Source organism: Heterocephalus glaber, unplaced genomic scaffold, assembly GCF_053883595.1.
Source record: "Heterocephalus glaber isolate CG9 unplaced genomic scaffold, H.glaber_assembly_v1.0 deba00001504, whole genome shotgun sequence".
Lineage (NCBI taxonomy): Eukaryota > Metazoa > Chordata > Mammalia > Rodentia > Bathyergidae > Heterocephalus > Heterocephalus glaber.
This window is the reverse complement of record NW_028258324.1, coordinates 62537512-62557211: the sequence shown is the minus strand read 5'-3', so window position 1 is coordinate 62557211 and position 19700 is coordinate 62537512. Positions and strand designations below refer to the sequence as shown.

The 19700-nt window shown below is 41.4% G+C and overlaps 1 protein-coding gene across 7 annotated transcripts in view; it reads right to left on the bottom strand.

Annotated features, from left to right (window-relative positions):
• Atp13a5 (ATPase 13A5) overlaps positions 1-19700 on the bottom strand; it is a 103016-nt gene that overhangs the window by 14559 nt on the left and 68757 nt on the right. For all 7 annotated transcript variants that reach the window (XM_087186695.1, XM_087186698.1, XM_087186697.1 and 4 more), the window contains exons 20-25: positions 18603-18728; positions 17109-17188; positions 14516-14558; positions 12508-12617; positions 8907-9003; positions 8069-8141 (exon numbers count right to left, since the gene is read on the bottom strand). In XM_087186695.1, the coding sequence (XP_087042821.1) occupies positions 8069-8141; positions 8907-9003; positions 12508-12617; positions 14516-14558; positions 17109-17188; positions 18603-18728 (529 nt within the window). The remainder of the gene's footprint in view (positions 1-8068; positions 8142-8906; positions 9004-12507; positions 12618-14515; positions 14559-17108; positions 17189-18602; positions 18729-19700) is intronic.

Below are 19700 nucleotides of genomic sequence, written 5' to 3'. Positions count from 1 at the left end.
TCAGAAATGAAAAGTAATGGGCTACAAAGCCCTGCAATTAATATATATTTACCACATCACCTGGTCCAAATACTTTGTCTCTAACCAGATGACCAAGGATGGTGTGTAAAAGAGGAAGATGATCCCTGAAATGGCATAAAAAGCACTCACGTTACCTCACAGTGTTGAGGGAATGCAGAGTTAGGATGAGATGAACAGGCAGGCACCTAGGTAGACCTGTCTTCCTATGCTGGGAAATGCATAGGAAGAATTTGATTAGTCATTCAACCAGCATTCTCTGCTCCTTGCAGTCTGGCAGAAATTGTGATAGCTGCTAGAGGTGTGTTCCTTCCTGGATTTGGATGTAAATGGGGGACTGCCAGTATACATTCTGTTGTTAGGGGGAAAAACTAAAACATCTTACTTCTTTTAACAGTGTGAAAATATATTATACTTTTGATTTTAGGATTTACTTTTCAATTTTAATTGAAAGGGATTGAAATGGCCAATTAAAAAGCAACTTTCAAAAGATGAATAATCCTACATATTCTAGCATAAACATTTTAGAACATGTTTGAACCAAGGGGCAATATTGCTGGAGAATTATCCCATCAATTTCAGAAAGGAAAACTATCCTACATATTCTAGCAAGAGGGCAAAAGTAAAAATGTAACTTCTCAGGACAGAGCAAGAAAGGAGCACAAAGAGGTTAGAATTAGAAACATCACATTTAAAGACGCACATCAAATAGTCACGTTTCAGTTCTTGTCTCCCTACCTGCCACCTCTCCCCTTTTCACAGTTTACCTCTGATTTCTCTGACATAAATGGGAAAGTGGGATGTGAATGCTTAGGTTTGTGTTCATGCATGTAGGGGAAGGGTGGTGGGGAGCTGGTATCCAGTTTGGGGTAATAAACTCTAAAGTAGGTCTTGCTTTTGTTCAATGTGTAAGCTAGGCTAATCATGTAAACTCTCTGGGTCTTCATTTTTTATGTATAAAACAAATTTGTTGAAAGGTTTACATGGGATCCAAAAGCCTTTCCAATTCATTTATTCCAAAGCTCAACCACTATGACTTTACTGTTTCCAGTCTAATCAGTGTTTTTTTCAGCAAGGTGCTGGGCTAGAGGATGTGGAGTCTCGGAGTAAAAAGATCGTTGCCTCTTCCTTCAAAGAATTTGAAGACACAGATAGATTGTGTAATAATGAACTTTGTTCCCAGTTCCTGTGATGCTTCTTCTAATGCCCTGACATTTCCTGAGTGACAAGAGTATTGTTCTTTCTTTCTTACGGCGGTCCCTGACAGTTTATGCCAAGATGAATGACGGTGGATCTGAAAAGAATTTGTATTAACAATATTACTCAGGAATGGGGCTGTCCGTACCCCCAGAGGCCAACTGTGTGATTGGAAGGTTGAGCTTTTGAGTCATGTCTCAGCCTGACCTCCAAGAGAATTGGAATGTGGAGATTAACTTAACCTGTGGCCAACAGTTCGATCAGTCTTGTTTGCATAAGGAAATCTCAGTAAAAACTGTAGACTCTGGAGCTCAGTTTCCCTCCATGGTTGGCAGGACTCTGCACTTTGTCATGTATCCGTGTGTCAAGACAGTGAGGCATCCTGACTCCACAGGGAAAGGACAACAGAAGTCACATCGGGCCCCTCCAGAATTTACTTCAAGTGTCTCTCCCTTTAACTGGCTCTGATTTATAGCCTCTTGCTCAAAACAAAACTGTAATCATAAGTATAGCACTTCTTTGAGTTCCATGAATTGTAGCAAATTATTGAACCTTTGGAGTAGTGGGAATCCCTAAATTTGGAGCCAGTTAGTCAGACTTGCAGGTGACACAGGGACCCCAAAACTTAAGGATAATGTCTAAAATGAAGGCAGTTTTGTAGAGGCTGTGTCCTTGGTGTGTGGTGTTTGGCCTAACTCTTGGTAGATGGTGTCAGAAGTCATTGGGTTGGGTTGGGCCCAAAGAAAGGGCTCACGATGTGGACGGTGGTCAGTGCTGAAGAGAGTGCAAAGAGACCGTACTCCTGGGTCACACAAGGCAGGGGCTGCAGTGCTCAGAGTTCTCTCTCCACTCCGGCATCCAAAGCCAGTGTGTCTGAGGGCTCCGGAAGGAGCAGTGAGTCCCGGACAAGGGTATAATCACAGCTCGGGCCTCTGCTGCTTTGGTCTCCTTTCTCACACATGCTCACTTTGTAGTTTCTGCCCTTCTGTTTTGTTTGTTTTTATACAAGAACTGTGTTAGATTGAATTGTTGGCTTCATGAGCTAGAGTTGTTTGGGCTTCACTATGTGATCCTGGCCAAAGAGATATTAACGGTGGTTATTAACATTGGGTAGCATTCCTGCATCCCTTGCCTTGCTCTCTATGATTCTCAGTAAGAGTACATCCTGTCTGCCTATTCACCCTGGCCCTGGAAGGAAAGATGTAGAACAGACCCAAAACAAACCCCATAGCTTGCCCAAGATCGCATGATCTACATCCCCACGTAGGGTGGCTTAGCTGAGCAACCTAGATCAGCTGAATGCCAGTCAACTTGCAGGCCCATGGAGGGGAGAAGAACTGCTTGGTGGTATAAGCTGCTGAGTTCAGGGGGTGTGTTGCTATGCAACAGTATGGGGCGGTAGCTAGTTGATATCCTTACACAGAGTACTTTGGCTTTTTCCACATTATAGACTTCCAGTAATTCTAACAGAGAATCTGTATTTACAATCATAAGTGAAAATAAAAATAATTACCATCTTAGGACCCCTATTAGGTTCTAGACCGTGTGCCAAGTGTTTCATGAATGTTATCTGCATTTCCTTAAAAAGCAATGGAGAAAAGGTACATTGTACAAAAGAAGAAACTGAGGTTCTGAGAAGTGGAGTCCCTTGCCTGAAGACCCTCAGTAACTGACAGAATAATGATGTTAACTTGGAGGGGACCATAATGTTGATTATTCCCAAAACAGGCTAAGAAGAGTTAACCCCACAACTGGCTTGTTCAGAGAAGTGAGTCTGGCCGAAGCCTATGCGCCAAGGTCAGAGTAACTTGAACCCAAATTCCATTCCTACAACTAAAACCTTCAGACTAGAAGGACAATGTTTTCATTACTACCATATATTTTGTCTATTCTCTTCCTAATTTGAGAATGCTTTGTCTTGTCCTTTATGAGCCTTGTTTACATTAATCGCCATAGAAACCACAGGTCACCTTTACCCCAGTTGATTGCCAATAAAAGTCAGTGCCTGGGACCAGCCACCGCCTTTGTCGGGTGCACCAGTATTGGTCGTCCTGGCACCCCGCTTTCTCTCTCCTAGTTCTGTCTCTTAGTGTATTTTTTTCTCAGGCCTGCATCACCCACTGGGCAGGTGGGGACTAGAGACTTACTGCAGGAGCCTCTGGCATTGACTCAAGTCTGCCTGATTGTAAAGCCCCATGGTGTTTGCTCTACAGCATTCTGCACCCCAATGGGTTTCCTCCACTGAGAAGAATGCAATGAGGAGCCCCCAAATACCAGTGTGGATAGCACCTCTATTTATCAGTAGCCAGAAGAACTTCTGAATCAATCATTCCCTCTTCTGAGTCCCCATAGCACATTATTCTTATTTCTGCTATAGTGCGGGGTGTCTTGCATTCAGTCTGGTTATTTACATATGCATTCAGCAGACTGTGAGCTTCCTAAGGGAAAGAAACCTTGACTCATTCCACTTTCTGACCCTCACTAAACCTAGCAGAGGGCCTGCTACCTGGGAGGAATGATTTACTTTATAGTATGCACCTTGCAAATCATGTAAGTCAAACATCAAGGGGCCCATAAACCCACCAAAACTAAATGCAAAATTCTGAGTGTGTGGCCTGGGACTTCCAAAGTGAAAAGATCTATATCTTCCATCGGATTCTTTAGGGGATTCACAGCCAGGAAAAGGTGAGGGCTCAGGGAAGCACTGATGGGATTTGAGAAAGAGATGTATCTATGTAAGCAGGAAATTTCCTCTCACACCTACTTCTCTGGATACTGTCTCCTCCCAAGTGTTGGAGTATTTGGTCTAAATGAAGTTGAATTATACAAATCTTCCTTCATTCATAAAAATCATGGCCTAAAGGTAGGCATTACACCCAATTTAAGTCAATGAATTATCTCTCTCAAACATTGGCAAATGGAACAATGAGAGGTTGAGTTCATTAACTATGGGAAGACAAGCAGAAAGGCTATGGAGACTCAATCCAGTGTCACTGTAGGGTCGGGGGGGGGGGGACATTTGTAAGATGAATGAGTAGAACTCAGATTGAAACTATAGGAATGGAGAAGAAAGAAAAGAGAGGGTGAAGATGGTTGTTTGCAAATAAAGAAAGGGATCTAGTTTTGTGGTCATTAGTGCCCTACTCTTCCTGAGGCCCAGGTGCTTTAGCATTTCTATTCTCAGGTTTTCTTTTTTGACAATTATATTTGTAATTGCTTTCCTCCTTTACTTTCTTGATCTAGCTCAAGTGACTCTTATGAAAGAGCAGAGACATTAGCACAAAACTTCAAGATGGCAGCTACTCAGATTAGGGTCACATTGAACTTCAGGACATGCATTTTCCTAATTAATTGACTTTCCTCCTGACTTCATTTTGTTTTTCTTCTTGATTTTTCTCCTTAAAGTATTATATCTCTTTAGCTGCCTTCTGCCTTCAAATCTGCGGGAACAGGCAAGGTATGTATTTATAAGTAAATTAATTTAGTATGTGATAGTACTGTCTTTTCCAAGTACTGAGCCTTTACCTGAAAAAGTGGGGAGCTTTGATGAGAGTCGTGTGACAGTGATCACATCTAATTGCCAGTGATTCCCAAGGGCTGCAGACAAATGTGCACAGATCTCAGCCTGGCAGTCAAGACTCTGTGATCTGGCCCAGGTCACCTTTTCAAATCTTATCTCCTGCTGCTTCTTTTCACATATCCTAGAATGTGGTCGAATTGAAAAATGCGTACCTTATATGCATCAACCCTTGCTCATGCTGCTTCCTTTTCCTTGAAATGCCCTTTGAGGAAAAGATTTTGAGATCTATTCATCTTTCCTATGTAAGTGGGAATACTACTCTTCCATGAAGTCACCTCTATTTCTCTCCCCTTTCTTCATTGCTAGGTCCTCCTCATTCAAGATTATCAGAAGCAATCTCTCTTTCCTCAGAATTTCCAAAGCATCTGGTATTTTCTGCCCTTGAGTAATATGAGCTTGTGTGTCACTCTTTCATCTATGTAAGTCCCTCCCTAAACTCCAACTTGAGTCATCAGCTTTGCTATGCACCGGGCACGTATATGTCTAACACAGAATGGAGGAAGAACATCAGTGCAACAGGGTGTTGAGTTGTGTTTTTCCTGTTAGGTGAAGAGTTTTGTCAAGTCTCATATTTAAGGACAATGAATTCTAAGTGCCAACTTAGTATGAAGAGAGATGATCGTGATACCCCACCATACCTTATAAGTGAGATCCGTATTCATCCTTCAACTATATACATGACTCCCCCATCCCAATTATCTATGTACTGACTCTATAAGGGAAAAGTACAGAGGTTATTAAGGGATTCTTTAAAAGGAATTGTTAGGAGTAGTATGAACTGTTATTTGCTTCTCAGCATTGCCATAACCCAATGAGGGGAAGTCGAAGAACCACTGTAGGAGAGATTGGAGATGGTTGTGGGAGGAGCATTTGCTTTTGTCACTCCTTCTGTACTGTGAAATCATGGGGAGAGAAAAGGAAGCAGGGAACAAAAACAAGCTGCACAACTCCAGTCTGGTAGGTCAAGTAGAAGCCAAGGAAATTAGCCAGGCCAGAGCTTTCCTGGAAGGAATGTGTCCAGCAGTGTGACCTGCTAGTGTTTAAGGTATGTTCCATCTGGAGACAACTGCAGAAAATATTCCTGAGGGGTCAGAGAGAAGAGCAGTACGCATGTCAGGAAGCCTTCGTCTAGACCCGTCCACGGGGAGATTCTGAAGGACTCACCAGTGAGCCCTGCAAAGCACCTGAGTTAGACACCTGCCATATAGGGCCTCTGATGGGAGAGAACCACAGTCCCTCACTTAAGTAGCAAACACTCTCTTCTTGTTCTTATTCTCTGAAGCAGGGGTGGAGAGCGTGTGCACGAGGGAACTCAGACGGCACTTCCTTCCTCTCCCACTCTTGCTCCAAGCCATAGATCAGGCTTGATCTAGGGGATGGAAAGCTTTGAATTAAATACAAATGTGGAATATTAATTTATGATACCGGGACTTTTCACATCTAAAGATGAGATAATTTTAATTCCTGGAATTGACCAGAAAACGATCTGCTTTTGGGATGACTGAGCCTGCAGGGTAGGAAAACAGAGTATTTGAAATCAGAGGGCAAAGAACAAACAAAAACCCCATTTCCAGCTTCTACTCTCTTCTTCTCCAATCTCCTCAGAGTTCATCCCACTTATGCAACCAGCTACAGGATTTCTGACTAGTAACTGGATAAGGTCGTTCTAATGGAACATTGTCTTTCTGACCTACTCCAACCAAGGCCTAGAGATGGTACAGCCCTTCTCTGAGTTATCCCAGCACTCACTGAGCCCCTGCTGAATGACGATTGTGATTCAAGTGTGACCGGGGGCATGAGTGTCAACAGGCTGGCACCATGGGCCACAGTCAAATAGGTCACTCTGCAGGGGGGTCAACTCCATTAACAATATCAAGGTATTCAGTGTACAAAAGCTTAGAACCCTCGCTCAAGGTCATAAAGCAATTCTGAGGCAAGACTAAAACTGATGTTCGTGTTTTTGGGTATCTAATGACACCAGTCTACCTGAGTCCATTCTGATACCTTGTAAGTGTCTACACAGCTAACCAGTCTTCTCAAAAGAAGACAGAAGAGAGGTGTACTGTGAGGTCATTCAGCTTGCTAGGAGTGCTTAGTGTATCTTGCACTGTAATTTATACCCCATGGACACCATTTTTTCTGATCTCCAGAACTCTACAAAAATGTTTCACATTAGGAAATTATTTATTTCTTAAGTGACTTGCCAAAGGTCACAGAGACGGGACAAGGTGAAGGAGAACCATGACATCACTCCCAAGCCACTACGGGTTAGTTCTTGAAAATTCCTAGTGCTCCTTTTGCTTTTCTGCATCATTCACAAATAACTCATGCAAATTGCTTAAAAGTATCAAACATCATAGAAGCAATATCATTGATTTAAAATTATTCAGTCATAAGAGAAGCAATATCATTGATTCAAAATTATCCAGTCATGTTAATATTAATATCATGTAAAAAATATTTAATAGGTTATGAAGAGACATCTCAACCCTAATAATCAAAATTGAAACTACTTACATCTATGGTACTGGTAAATTCTGTGAATGGGTTGATGTAATAAATGACTTCAGTACCAGTTTCATGTTTTAAGATGCTACATGAAATTCTCAAGGTTATTAATATCCTGCAATGCCTGATGTTTTATCTGTTATTTTTCATAGCACTCCATTGCTGGACAAAGGAAAGGAGATGACAATACCATTCTTTTTCTTTATTTTCTGTTGAGGCAGTCACCTTTCTCACTTATTAAGAGTTAGTATCAAGCCCCGAGTTCCTTGATCAGAAATACTTTATCAGTGTCATCTCAAAGGAAGGAAATGAGCAACGGTTGCTGTAAGCCACACCTTGCTTTTGAGAGAATTCCACTAGGATAAAATGTTAGCATTTGTTCTCAAGTGTCAAAGACCCAGCAAAAACCTAGTTTTACGTCAATACAAAGCATAGCTGAATAATGGAAAGTGATCTTTGGGTTTAAAAAAATCCCTGTTTGGATTTCTTATTCATTTTACTATGTACAAGAAACAAACTACAAAGAGTCCCGAATACACTAAATATGTTGATAAGTTTTTGAGGCTAAGACCTATTTCCTAACAGGATATTTTACCAAAAAGTCTGGAGACTTCCAACTTCAACCCACTCCCAACACCACTTTCAAAAATTTCATAGGCAATGAAGTTTCAGCCATTAGGGTTCCATTTTCTCAGAAGCTCTAGTTTGTGCATCTGTAGACTTTCACAGATAAATATGAACACTTTGCTTTGCCAAAGAGCTTACTTGTTAAACAGACCGTCAAAGTAATAGCTATATCTTGCATGAGATACTGGTAATTCCCAAAGAGTTGTAGTTGCTGAAAAAGAAACAAAGGTAAAGGTAAGTGTGGCTTCTGTCATGGTTGCATTTTTATCATTTCCAACATTCCTTTTAAAGTAGTTAGAAGGCAACTATTATTTTTCTCCACTATTCAGGAAGAAAATGACTAAGCTAACATCCTTAGCACCTCATTGGATACAATGTGATTGAGTCACTATTTTCTAGTATTTGAATTAATTCCATCCTAGCAATGAATCGGTAAGTATGGAATTAAATGTTTATTATCATTTAATTTTAAGAGGTTTTTTTCAGTATTAAAATACTGGAAATCCTTTTCTAACTATATGTCTATCTGTTTAAGTGGGTAGGTTCAGGAGTAAATCTCCAGTATAGGACTTTTTAACATTCTAGTCCTTCAAAATCAAATCTCTTCCTTTTAACCTTTTCTCAGTCTTTTACCACAAATATTCCACAGTTGGAGACTGATTCACTTCCTGTTGAGTTATATTTAGGCTACTCAAAAGCTCTCTTTATACTCCAGGGGAAGAAAACAGTCTTGGAGAGGTCAAGAGTCTCAGGTTATCCAGAGAAAAATAACAGCCTAGAAAACAAATCCACATCTACTTATTCCTGCTGCTACACTTCAGGCACCCTTATACCAGGTTCTCAAGCACGTAGGCACCTAATTCAAGAAATCTCATTTATTATAAGACACGAAATCCTGTATCAAAGCCACACCCCCCAAAATAAGCCTTGGCTATAAATATAATTAGAACTGGAAAGAAAAGATTTTGTTTCCTACCCAATAGAGCAGTGACGTTGCAACAAATTGGATTATTCCATACATGGTCAAGTATTTAAACACCCCAAATGATGAAACTAGAGCAGCACGGCCTTCTCTGTTTGAAAAAAAAATAAATAAATAAATAAATAAATAAATAAATAAATAAATAAATCTGGTTATGTACAGAACACATCTCTTAGTCTCTTATATTTCCAAAGGAGTTTGATTTTAATAGCCCATTGATACACATTCACTTAATCATTGATTCATCCTCTCAGTTACATATTTAATGACTCATTCACTCATTCTCTTCTTCAGTCATTACCTCCCTTATTGATTCTTGATTCACTTTTATGCAGGGCTTATGAGGTAGCAGCATTACACTAAGTGTCATGGAGAATGCAAAATGAACCAGGCATAATCCTTTCCTTGAAGTAAGAAGACCACCATGTATTTTATAAACACAGTACAACACTATGGTAGAGTGCAAAAAGTCCAGCATTGACTTGATTGTGACTCCTTGTGTCTTAACAATACCTGCTTCCTGGAAATTGCTGTGTATGTTTCAGAGGCCCTTAGAGACACCAAACTAAAGGATGGTGCTCTCACTTTGTTGGAAGTGTGAGTGCGACTCTGATATTTGAGATGGAATAGATCTTGCTGGCCTTGGAAAGCCTTGGTATTCTAGGGAAAACCTAGGGCAATAATCTGAGCTGGTGTGGAGATCAAGAGATCAAGAATATAGTAAGAACTGCAGCCTTGAAAGTGGAGAGTCCCCATTTTAAAAAATTCCACGTGAGCTGTTACTCTCTTAACTGCGCTCTGTTGGGTAGTGGGTGGTGGCAGGCCAGGAGGGAGACAGTGTGAGGTAGCAATGTTGGAAGGTCCTGCAGCTTGCTTTTGTCAGGGAAGAAATGAATCTATGTGAGAGGGACCCACACATGATGCATTCCTTGTTCCCACTGAGTTGGACACCTGCTCTGTTCTGACTCTGTGTCAACTAAACAGGGACAGGAGAAGGAAAACAGAGCCAAACTACTGACCACTGCGCCTCAGGCAAGATGAGAGAGTTGGGCTGGGAGATGGGCCAGGGAGCAGATGTTTTCCACCAGGCTGTGAGGCGCTGCCATTTATTTTCAACGCAGAGAATGGGACAGGAGACAAGCTGAGAAGAGCAAGCATGTGAAGCCTGTATCGTTCTCCCAAGTCTGACATAAACATTGTGATTTCATCCGTTTTCTGCAGTGGTGTGTACCTCCAGGAAATAAGGACACCCAGATTCCAAGGAGAGAAGGAAAGTGAAAAAAAGTCCCACTCTAAGTAAAAAGATAAAGAGTGCTTCCATGGTCCTCCGAAACGGCTGCTACTTTTCATGATTGTGAATTTTGAGCAGCTCACATGTTTATTAACACATATCACACACATCCTTCCAATGCTCTGGCGTACGGAGCGCAGTGCAAGGCACGATGCCTACTACAGTAATGAGTAAGATGCTACCTTGCCCTCTGGGACTTGAACCACACAACAAGTGAATCACGCCTCAAACCTGTGAGTCTGCACCTATGCACTTAAACTGTATCTCCTTGCTCCCCTGAAGTGTTTTCTCAGTCAGAAATGAGCAGGGGTCAAAGAGAACAAAGGGTAGAGTGAGTCTAACAGAGCTGAATCACATCTGATTTTTCTGATATTGTGAAATATAAAAGCAAAGGCTCTCTGCCCTGAAGTCTTACTAAGCCATCTGCTACTAGAGAAATTTATATCATGATTTGTGTTCTAAAACAGAATACTGCATTCATAAATGCACTGGGCCACGTGCAGGAGGAAGCTGCGAAGTTCTGTAGTTTGGAAAGGTCAGGCAGGTAGTTGGTGGCACTTCCAGGAGGTCCAACTCCCTAGGTACGCTTCCACTCCTGGCTCTCCAGCTCTACCCCCAGAGCTCCCACCTGAGAAGTCCTGCTCGGTTCGGCTAACTGGTCCCTCAGCTGCCTCTGCAGTCACAACTCTATTTCCAAATGTGCCATTTCCATTCCTCCGCCTGGAATTCCTTCCTACCTCCGTTCTGTGCATGTAAGTCCTAATCATCTTGGCTCGCATTCTTATACCCCACAGCTGGAACATTTATTGTATTTTCTGGACATTAATTTATTTTAAGGAAATTTATTGAACATCTCTCAACATGCACCAAGTATAAGATTCTCTGTGTTGTGATACATATATATATATATATGTATATTTTTTATTCACCATATTTCTAAGCACAACATTTAAAAAGAGCTCCATGAGTTGCATTGATAATGGAAATCATACTATCAAAACTATCATTATGGGGAGGGGTAGGGGAAAGGAAAGAAGGGAATGGAATTAATATGAGAAAATGAAAAAAAGGAAACAAAGTCTTTGTAAAGAGGGAGGGATGGAGGGGTTTAAGGGAGGGCAGGGGAAGGGGAAAAAATAAGAACCAAGAGATTATGTAAAGGTGCATATCTCCAATGATGAATGTCATTATATTGTACACCTAAAATGTACCAATAAAAGGATATACAAAAAAACCTTACCATTATGTAGTCACCATGACACAAAGCAAGGTTAATGCAATAAAGATGGTAAGGAAATGGCTTGGAGAGATTGTAGAAAGAAAAATCGGTAAGGCATAATGCCTGTTTGGTGATAGGTCAAGGAAAGGAAAGAGTTAGAGAAGGCATTCTGAGCTTCTGAGCCTCAGTGACTGATACTAAGGACCAACTCTGCCTTAGAAGAAGGGATGTGGAGTTGAGAAGTGGAGCTGCCTTGGGCATGGGGGAGGTAGTGGCCTTTGATGGTTCCGATGGGTGAGTCAAGCTGCCTGGTTTATATGAAGTCAGGGTGTGGAATTTCAGGACTAACGAGTTCCTGCCAGGAACCTGTTCATGGTAATGCTCCAAGGGATGTGCTGTACAATTTCATGGTTGTTTTTTCTGTAAATACTCAAAATTTGGCAATGACTTCCTGACCACAGACCACACTGCTGCCGCCAAATGCTACAGGGGGAATATATAGTGTTACAAGGAAATAGATTGATAGCAAAATATAAAACCTAATGTTTTATTGCTAACTATATGATACTAATAGAGCTAAGATCAGAAATGAGAGTGGAGTGAGGATTCTATAGTGGGAAAATAAAGTCTTCTTACTTCCTTCCCCTTCCCTAATCAGTTTTAGTATTGTTTATATAAAAGTTTTGGGCATTTGCTAGTTTTCATCTTGGAAACCTACAATATTGGAGGAAGCTATCTAATAAATGGTCCTGTTCTGCTTTCTTGCCCATCCCAAACTCCTCAAGGAAATATTCCAGGAAGCACCCAGCATATGAAAGAAAGGACAGGAGAAGAAAAGCAACCAGGGTTTAAATATTAAATCAAGCTTTCAACTGTCTTCACGACATACCCACCTATTCTTTGGGGCTCAGCGAAAGTCACTTTTTGGTGGTTTTTACAACCAGGAGTGCTTATCTCCGCCACCATTGGTGCTCCAACAGCACTTACCTGCATGGCTCAGGACTAAGTCAGAGCTGAATTCCACCTGTTTGCAAGGCCAGACAATGAGCCACTGCCCGTGGGGTGGAAGGGAAGAAGCAGCTTACCTGATTAGATGAGGCACACACTCGATGTTGGCGGTTTTGGAGGTGAAGGGGGATGCGACCGATGCTTCCTGCTCTGACAGCGAGATGCCTGCATGAGCCATTTTCAAAGCCTGGAACGACCCAGCCATGTCATACCCAGGACTTTTCTGGCCTCTCTCTAACTGCTCAATCACCATGAGGCTGTTCTTCTATTCCAGAATTATAACATGGTACCCATGCATCTCTGGGTCTCTATTCATGTTGCCACTCCATCTGGACTAGTCTCTCTTCCCTACCATAGTCAGCAGAGAAAGAGGCACAAACTAAACAGTGCTCCTGAGGTAGAACAGTGGTGTGTGTAGTGTGTGTGTATGTGTGTGTATGTGTGTGTGTGTGTGCATTCCACACGTGTATTAGCTGGGGGGAGGGGTTACATGTCAAAAGCCTATTTAAAAATGACCGAATTTGGATGAATACTGTCTGAGCACCTTCACCATCTCAGTTCAGGATGTTTTCACAACAAATGGAGAAAGAGAGCTAGTCTCCACCTTTCTCTACTCTGCCTGCACTAGTTAACCAGCTAACTGCTGAAAGGGGCATAAAGCATCACCACTGGAGACAGAGATCGGATGACACGTTCACACACTCAGCGGGGTACATGTTGCTTCACTGACATAGCGGGTAATTTCTTTCTCATCAAGACTAAAACCGAGAGCAGACCAGTCAGTAGACAGACCAGAAAGGCCCAAATCCTATAAGAATTGTGTGGGCATAAAATGAGATTTTACATTTATGTAGTTCAATAAAATACAGACTACCTAGTACCACGGCTGGTTTATATTGCATAATTTAAGATCATCTACCATATGTCAGAATTAGCTTCGTGCATGATTCTCTCTCCCTTCAAGCAACGAACTCTTTGGGAAGCAGACTATGCCTTCTTTAGTGTTTGATACCTTTGTTCTAAATCCATATAATTAACAATAATGTGTGTTCATTCTAGGTTTTAAGGAACAGACACAACTAGCTCTAGTGTCTTCTCGTGAAACCACACAGAAGAACTTATGATAAATCTCTAAGTATGAACATAGTTTCCACAAGACTTTCAAGAAAATACTTAAAAGAAAAAGTAAAACAGATACCCAGATCTTCCCAGTCTTTTCAATGTTTTTTTCTTTTGTGGTATTGGGGATTGAACTAAGGGCCTTGCCTATGTGAGGCAAGTGTTCTACCACTTCTTCACTTCTTCTCAATTAGCTACTAAAAATTTCCTTATGCATATAATCCTCAAAGTAAACTGTTGCTTCAACTATATCATTAGAATGCAGAATTGAAAACAGGTATTATTCTATTGTGTATAAGAAATCTTATGAGAATCATTCAATTATGGTTGTGCTATAGTATGTAATAACTGAATAGTCTAGGATTTCACTGACTGCAAGAGTTTCTGGTAAAGCTAATTTTAAAAAATTACCCCCAGAGTATAAATTTGGTAGAGACCGATACAATTTACACATAGTTCAAAATTTTATGATCTATTTCAAACTTTTCCTTCACGCAGACTTTATCACCTGTTTGCCTTCAGGCAAAAACACTTCATCTCCCTCCCAGAGACTTCATTTCCTTTTTTTAAGTCCACATTTGCAGGGCGTAATAGTGACATTCAGTGCGAGGAGTTGGCACCTGTACACGGATGCATGACACATCTTAATTCTTTCTATTCCCTGATTGAAAATACAAGAGACTGAAACCACCTCATCATGTTGAGCCCCTTCTGGGTCTAAAATACAGGAAACTCAGTGGTGCTGCCCCTGCCTTTATAATTCCAGGGGTTGCCTAAAACAGCTATATTGATTCATCTCACTTACTTCTCTCCACTTCTAGCTCATATTCAGGCAGAGGTGGGTATGCTCTGCAAAGAGGTCAGGTAGTGGCTCATGCAAGGATGAAGAGACAGGCCCCAGGAGACTTTGGGGTCCTTAACAGGGACACTGAGCTGCGCATATGAGCAGAAGTCATTCCTACTCACCCCGCAGTCGTTGGCTCCATCTCCGCACATGCCCACATAGTAACTGCAGAGGAAAGGACACAAAATATTCATAGCTGAATAGCCCATTGGGATCGTTTCCATCATAATTAACTTAGACACGGTATGTGTGTGCTTTGTGTACGTGTGTGTGTGTGTGTGTGTGTGTGAGCATGTATATGTGTCCTGAACTCATGTGGAACCAGGCTGAAGAAAAATGGTGTGAAGAGACCTAATCCCAAAGGAAAAAAGCCATTGCATTATTTAAATTGTTTCAATCAATCACAATGAAATGGCACTGATATCGCCAAGGACATTGGCAAAGACAGTCATTGCACACTCCAAAAGAAGTCCTATTTAATTATATCCATGAAGGCCAAGTTTAAGAGTATGCCGTCACCATTACAGCATTTCCCAGCAGAGCTTACAGTTCAGGCACCAGGATGAGAAACATTCGGGATATAGTTTAACAGGTATAACTAAAGACATATACATATCTTCTTGATGCATCTCAGAATGACAATGAAATAATATGCTCCCCATTTATAACAGATGCATATGCAAATAAGATATAAATACAAGGCTAACAATTAAAGATGCTACCAGGGGAAAGGAATTTCTTATGCAAGACACAATCTGTCTTCTATTACAAGTAAACAATGCATTACAGGTCTTGGTTGAAGGCAGCATGATCTAAGATTCAGGGGCTTCTTTACAAAAACAGATAGAACTGGGAACTCAAATTATCAATAAAGAGAAAAATAAAAGACACATAATAGGAAATAGAAAGGTAGACCTTTCTTAAATAGGAAGGAGATGGAGAGAGGGAGAGGGAAGGAGAAAGAAGACCATGAAACAAATTTAAATGTGTTGTATATATGAGCCAGCTCCACAAAAGAAATGTAAATATGTACTGCAAACATGTGCTATTAAAACAACCATAAAATCAACAAGGTGAAAAAGTAAATTTCTCACAGCATATTCTTATTATTAAGCAGAACATAAGAAAGGATAATTTTCATAGGTCAAAAATGCTCAAATGTGGGGAAGTTCATATGATTTGACCTAATGTTAGATGAGTATAGATGAAAATCACCCTGTCAATATTTGCATGGACTTGTCATGCCTCCCAACAAGCGCAGAAAATGCATGTCTGCCCTCTATATCACACCAGAAATCCTTCATCTTCTACTCAGAGAAAGAATCCAGGAACCCTTATGCACATTGTTCACCGTAAAAGTACAAAAAGGAAAGCAGGGAAATTAAGAAGACAGCTCCTACTGAGGAAGCATGTGTCTTCCTCAGTTAATTTTGCTTTAGGCCAATATAGCTTTTCAGAACTAAGCATTTAAGTTGACAACATTTCTCAGAGATTTGAGACAGGTAAATTACTTTCTTCAGCCAATACCACGCAATGGCCATGTGAGTGATGCAGGTTAGTTAACCTGAAACATTATTTGAGTTAATAGGCAGTATTTGAGACTTTCCTTATGAATGTTTGGACAACAAAATACAATGGTAAAAGTCTCCTGCTTTCACCTATCAGCCATTATCTAAAATTTCACTTTACTTGTTTTTAAAATCTGCAGGCCAGAAACTGTAAAACCCCCAGCACATAATGAGTGGATCTCTTCTCTATTAAACTATTAAAGAATAGTTTCACTCTGCTGTGTCTTGGTCAGCTGTGGCTCTGAGTGAGATAAGGAAGGACATTCCCTTGACTTTGGTCTCCAGATCTAATCCATGCCAGGTGCCATTTCACTTCTTGCCAAGAGGGCTGGACATTGCTCACACTTCCTAACGAACCAGACTGGTAACTTCAGGGTATAATGCACAGTTTCCCATTTTTCCCATTCTGAGTTATACAACCCCTTCCCACAAACACACACACACAATTTCTTTTCTCCACATCTAAGCAGGAGATCTTCTTCTAAGATATGCTTTATGGGCCACAAAATGAATTCCGTCAGGGGTACACAGCTTCCGAATTGACCTCAGTGGTCTTCACCTCCCAGTATTGTACTCATGGTATTGTGAAGTCCACTCCCTTGCATGTGGGCTGGACCTAGTGTCTTGCCTCTAATGAAGAGAAGGCAGAAAACTGGTGGGAGGTCACTTGTCACTTCTGAGATTAAGATATGAAAAACAGCATTCTCTCCCCCCCCCCGCCTGTTTCCCTCCCTCCCTGCTTCTTCTTGCTAGCTCACTCTTATGAAAGCCAGCTGCCATGTTATGAGCTTTCTTATGTAAGGGCCCATGTGTCAAGGCACTGACATCGACTTCTTCCAACAGCCAGTGAGAAACTGAGGCTCTTAGTGCAACTGCCCACAAGAAACTGAATGCATCCGACATGTGAGTAAAGCTTGTGTTGGATCCATCCCTCATGAAGCACTGAGATGACTGTGGTCCTGGCTGACCCCCGAGGACAGCTTGTGAGAGACCCTGAGCCAGGGACTTAGTTGAGCTACACTTGGATTCCTGACCCACAGAAATGGGAAATAATAAACGGTGTCATTCTAAGCCCCTAAGGATTGGCAAAACTTGTTACTGGGCAATAGATAACAAATGCATTCTCTTATCACGTCATACCACCTACTTTAATTTCTGAAATTCTTCAACAAGGCTTGATTTTTGCCCTGGAGACATTCTTGCAAAAATGGTTCCATTTACCAGAATCTAAAGAGAAAAATAAGATTGTAATAAGATTAGGGAGAAGAACTTTATAAACATAGAAATTTTGAAAAATCATTTCTGGGCACTGATTTAATATAGCATTGGGTGGTATGTCATTAGACCTAATGTCAGCAAAGGGAAATAAGGGATTTAATGCTTAGATATTGAACTTTCACTTTAGACCCTCCATCACAACTCTATTGCTTTTTCCAGACCATTTTTCCAAGGTGAGGTGACCTCTAATTAAAAATAATAACTACAGAGCAACAGAACATAGGAATAAACGTGCCTTTTACTACACACTGTCTCCATAGTTGCAGCACAGGCAGAGAAAAGAGCAAAAATCAGAAGTTGAGAAACAAGATTCTGTTCTCAGCTGTGTCCCAACCAGCTGTGCATATCTCAGGCAAGTGACTTAACCTCTCCATTTCCGTTTCCCATCCCTACAATGTGGAACTGCACTAAGAGCTCTCTCAAATCTCTGGGGGTGTAGAATCTACAGTCCTTGACTGGTAAGGTGACAATTTTTAAGACACCGCTAACAGATGGTTGCTTCTCTCAGCCTGTGCTCCATTTATCACCTCCACATTGACAGCCCAGCCCCACACAGCACTATTTTAAAAATAGGACACAGGGAGGACAAGGTAACAAATGGTTTTGAAAGTAAACCATGCGGCCTTTGGTTCTTCCTGCTGTAATTTATGAATCCAGATAGAAGGGGAATACAGCTCAGCCTGACATGAGTTGGTGGCTTTCAGAGAGAGAGAGGCTGATCCTCAAAGTGGGCAGCATACCTGAAACCATTCTCTAGGTGGGAAGGAAGGAAGGATGGAGATTGAGATGGGACAAAATAATGCAAACTCTGAAGGGAAAGCCACGTATCTACGCAGGACCAGGGAGGTGTAGGCAGGACCAGGTGCCTTCTGTGAGAGCAGAGCCTCTTCTAGGGTATTTAACCTCTACCTCAGGGGTCCCCATCCAGAAAGCAGACTGCACAGCAGAAGGAGAGTGGACAGTGGGTAAGCAAGAGAAGGAAGCTTCATCTGCTTTTACAGCTTTCCTATTACCTCCTGTCAATCAGCAGCAATAGTAGATTCTCATAGGAGCAAAAATCCCACTGTGAACTGCTCATGGGAGGGATCTAAGTTGTGTGCTCCTTATAGGAATCCAGTGTAATAAGAATAGAAATAAAATGCACGGTATGTAAAATGCACTTCAATCATCCTGAAACCAACCCCACCCACCCCATTGGTGAAAAAATCGCGTTCCATAAAACCAGTCCCTGGTTCCAAAAAGGTTGAGGAGCACCACTGTACCTCTAAGACAATTTCAGTGATGCTCACTCTCATTATTCTCTTCTATTTTGCCTCACTAATGTGAAAAGCAAAACAAAACACTTCATGTCTCCAGTACTTACTTTTGGAAGCAAGCTGTTGAAATGCTGAAATATCACTTGGTATGATTTCCCAGTCATTGCAAAATGGTAACCGCTCCCTCTTCCCCCATCAGGTAATGAACTTTTTCCAATATTTATGTAGGTTTCCTAAAATCAAAAGGGCATCATTTCTACATGAGCTAGCTCTTCAAGAATGTCTCTGCTTTGCTATGCTTCACAGAAGGAAGTGTATTCAAGCTGCATGACAAGGAGAGGGGCAGCACAAGCAAAATGTGCAGTTGGCTCATGGAACATTGGCCCATGAGAAGAAGATACCCAAATTGTCCTTTGTTCCCCAAACCTCACGAACATGTGATACATGGTAATGACAACATGGTACTCCAAAGCATGGTACTGTGGATCCTTTCCTGAGAAATCAAACTTGTGATGTCAGTCTACTGAAAAAAATCAGCCCAATGCACCACTTCATAATTATGAGGAAGAAAGAAAACATTCTTCCATTCCATCCTTCTCCTTTTCACACAACCTTCTATTTCCTAAGATCTCTTGCCCTTCTTTGTTCCCATTCTTCAGTGTAAAGTAGGCAGATTCTTTTTTGACAGTTCCTGACTTCTCTCCACACCTGAGATTTGGTCTCTGTTCTGGTCCCACCAAAACAAGTATCACGGTCCCCAGATACTCCTCTGTGCCCTCTGTCCTATTGCACCAGCACTACTCCTTCTCTCCTATCTTCCACCTGTCAGTTTTGCTCTCTGTTCCATCATAGCCCCACCTGGTTCTAAGCTGGGAGTGCTTTCGTCAGTTTTCATGTCTCTAAGGCACAAGAGTCAAGACCCAAAACTTAAAGGAGGAGAGGTTTAGTTTGGCTCATGGTTTCAGGGGATTCAGTTCATTCTTAATTGTTTTCAAAGCAGAAACATCATGGCAGAGGGGCATGGTAGAGCAAAGCTGCTCAGTTAATGGTAGCTGGGAAGCAAAACAGAACAGAGACAAAGAATAGGGGCCAGCACTTAGATACAGATGCCTCCATGACCCAAGACACACCCACAAGTATCTAATCTCTAGGTAGCTCCCAAGCCAATCAAATTTACCATTAAGCTTAACCATCACAGGGAAGAA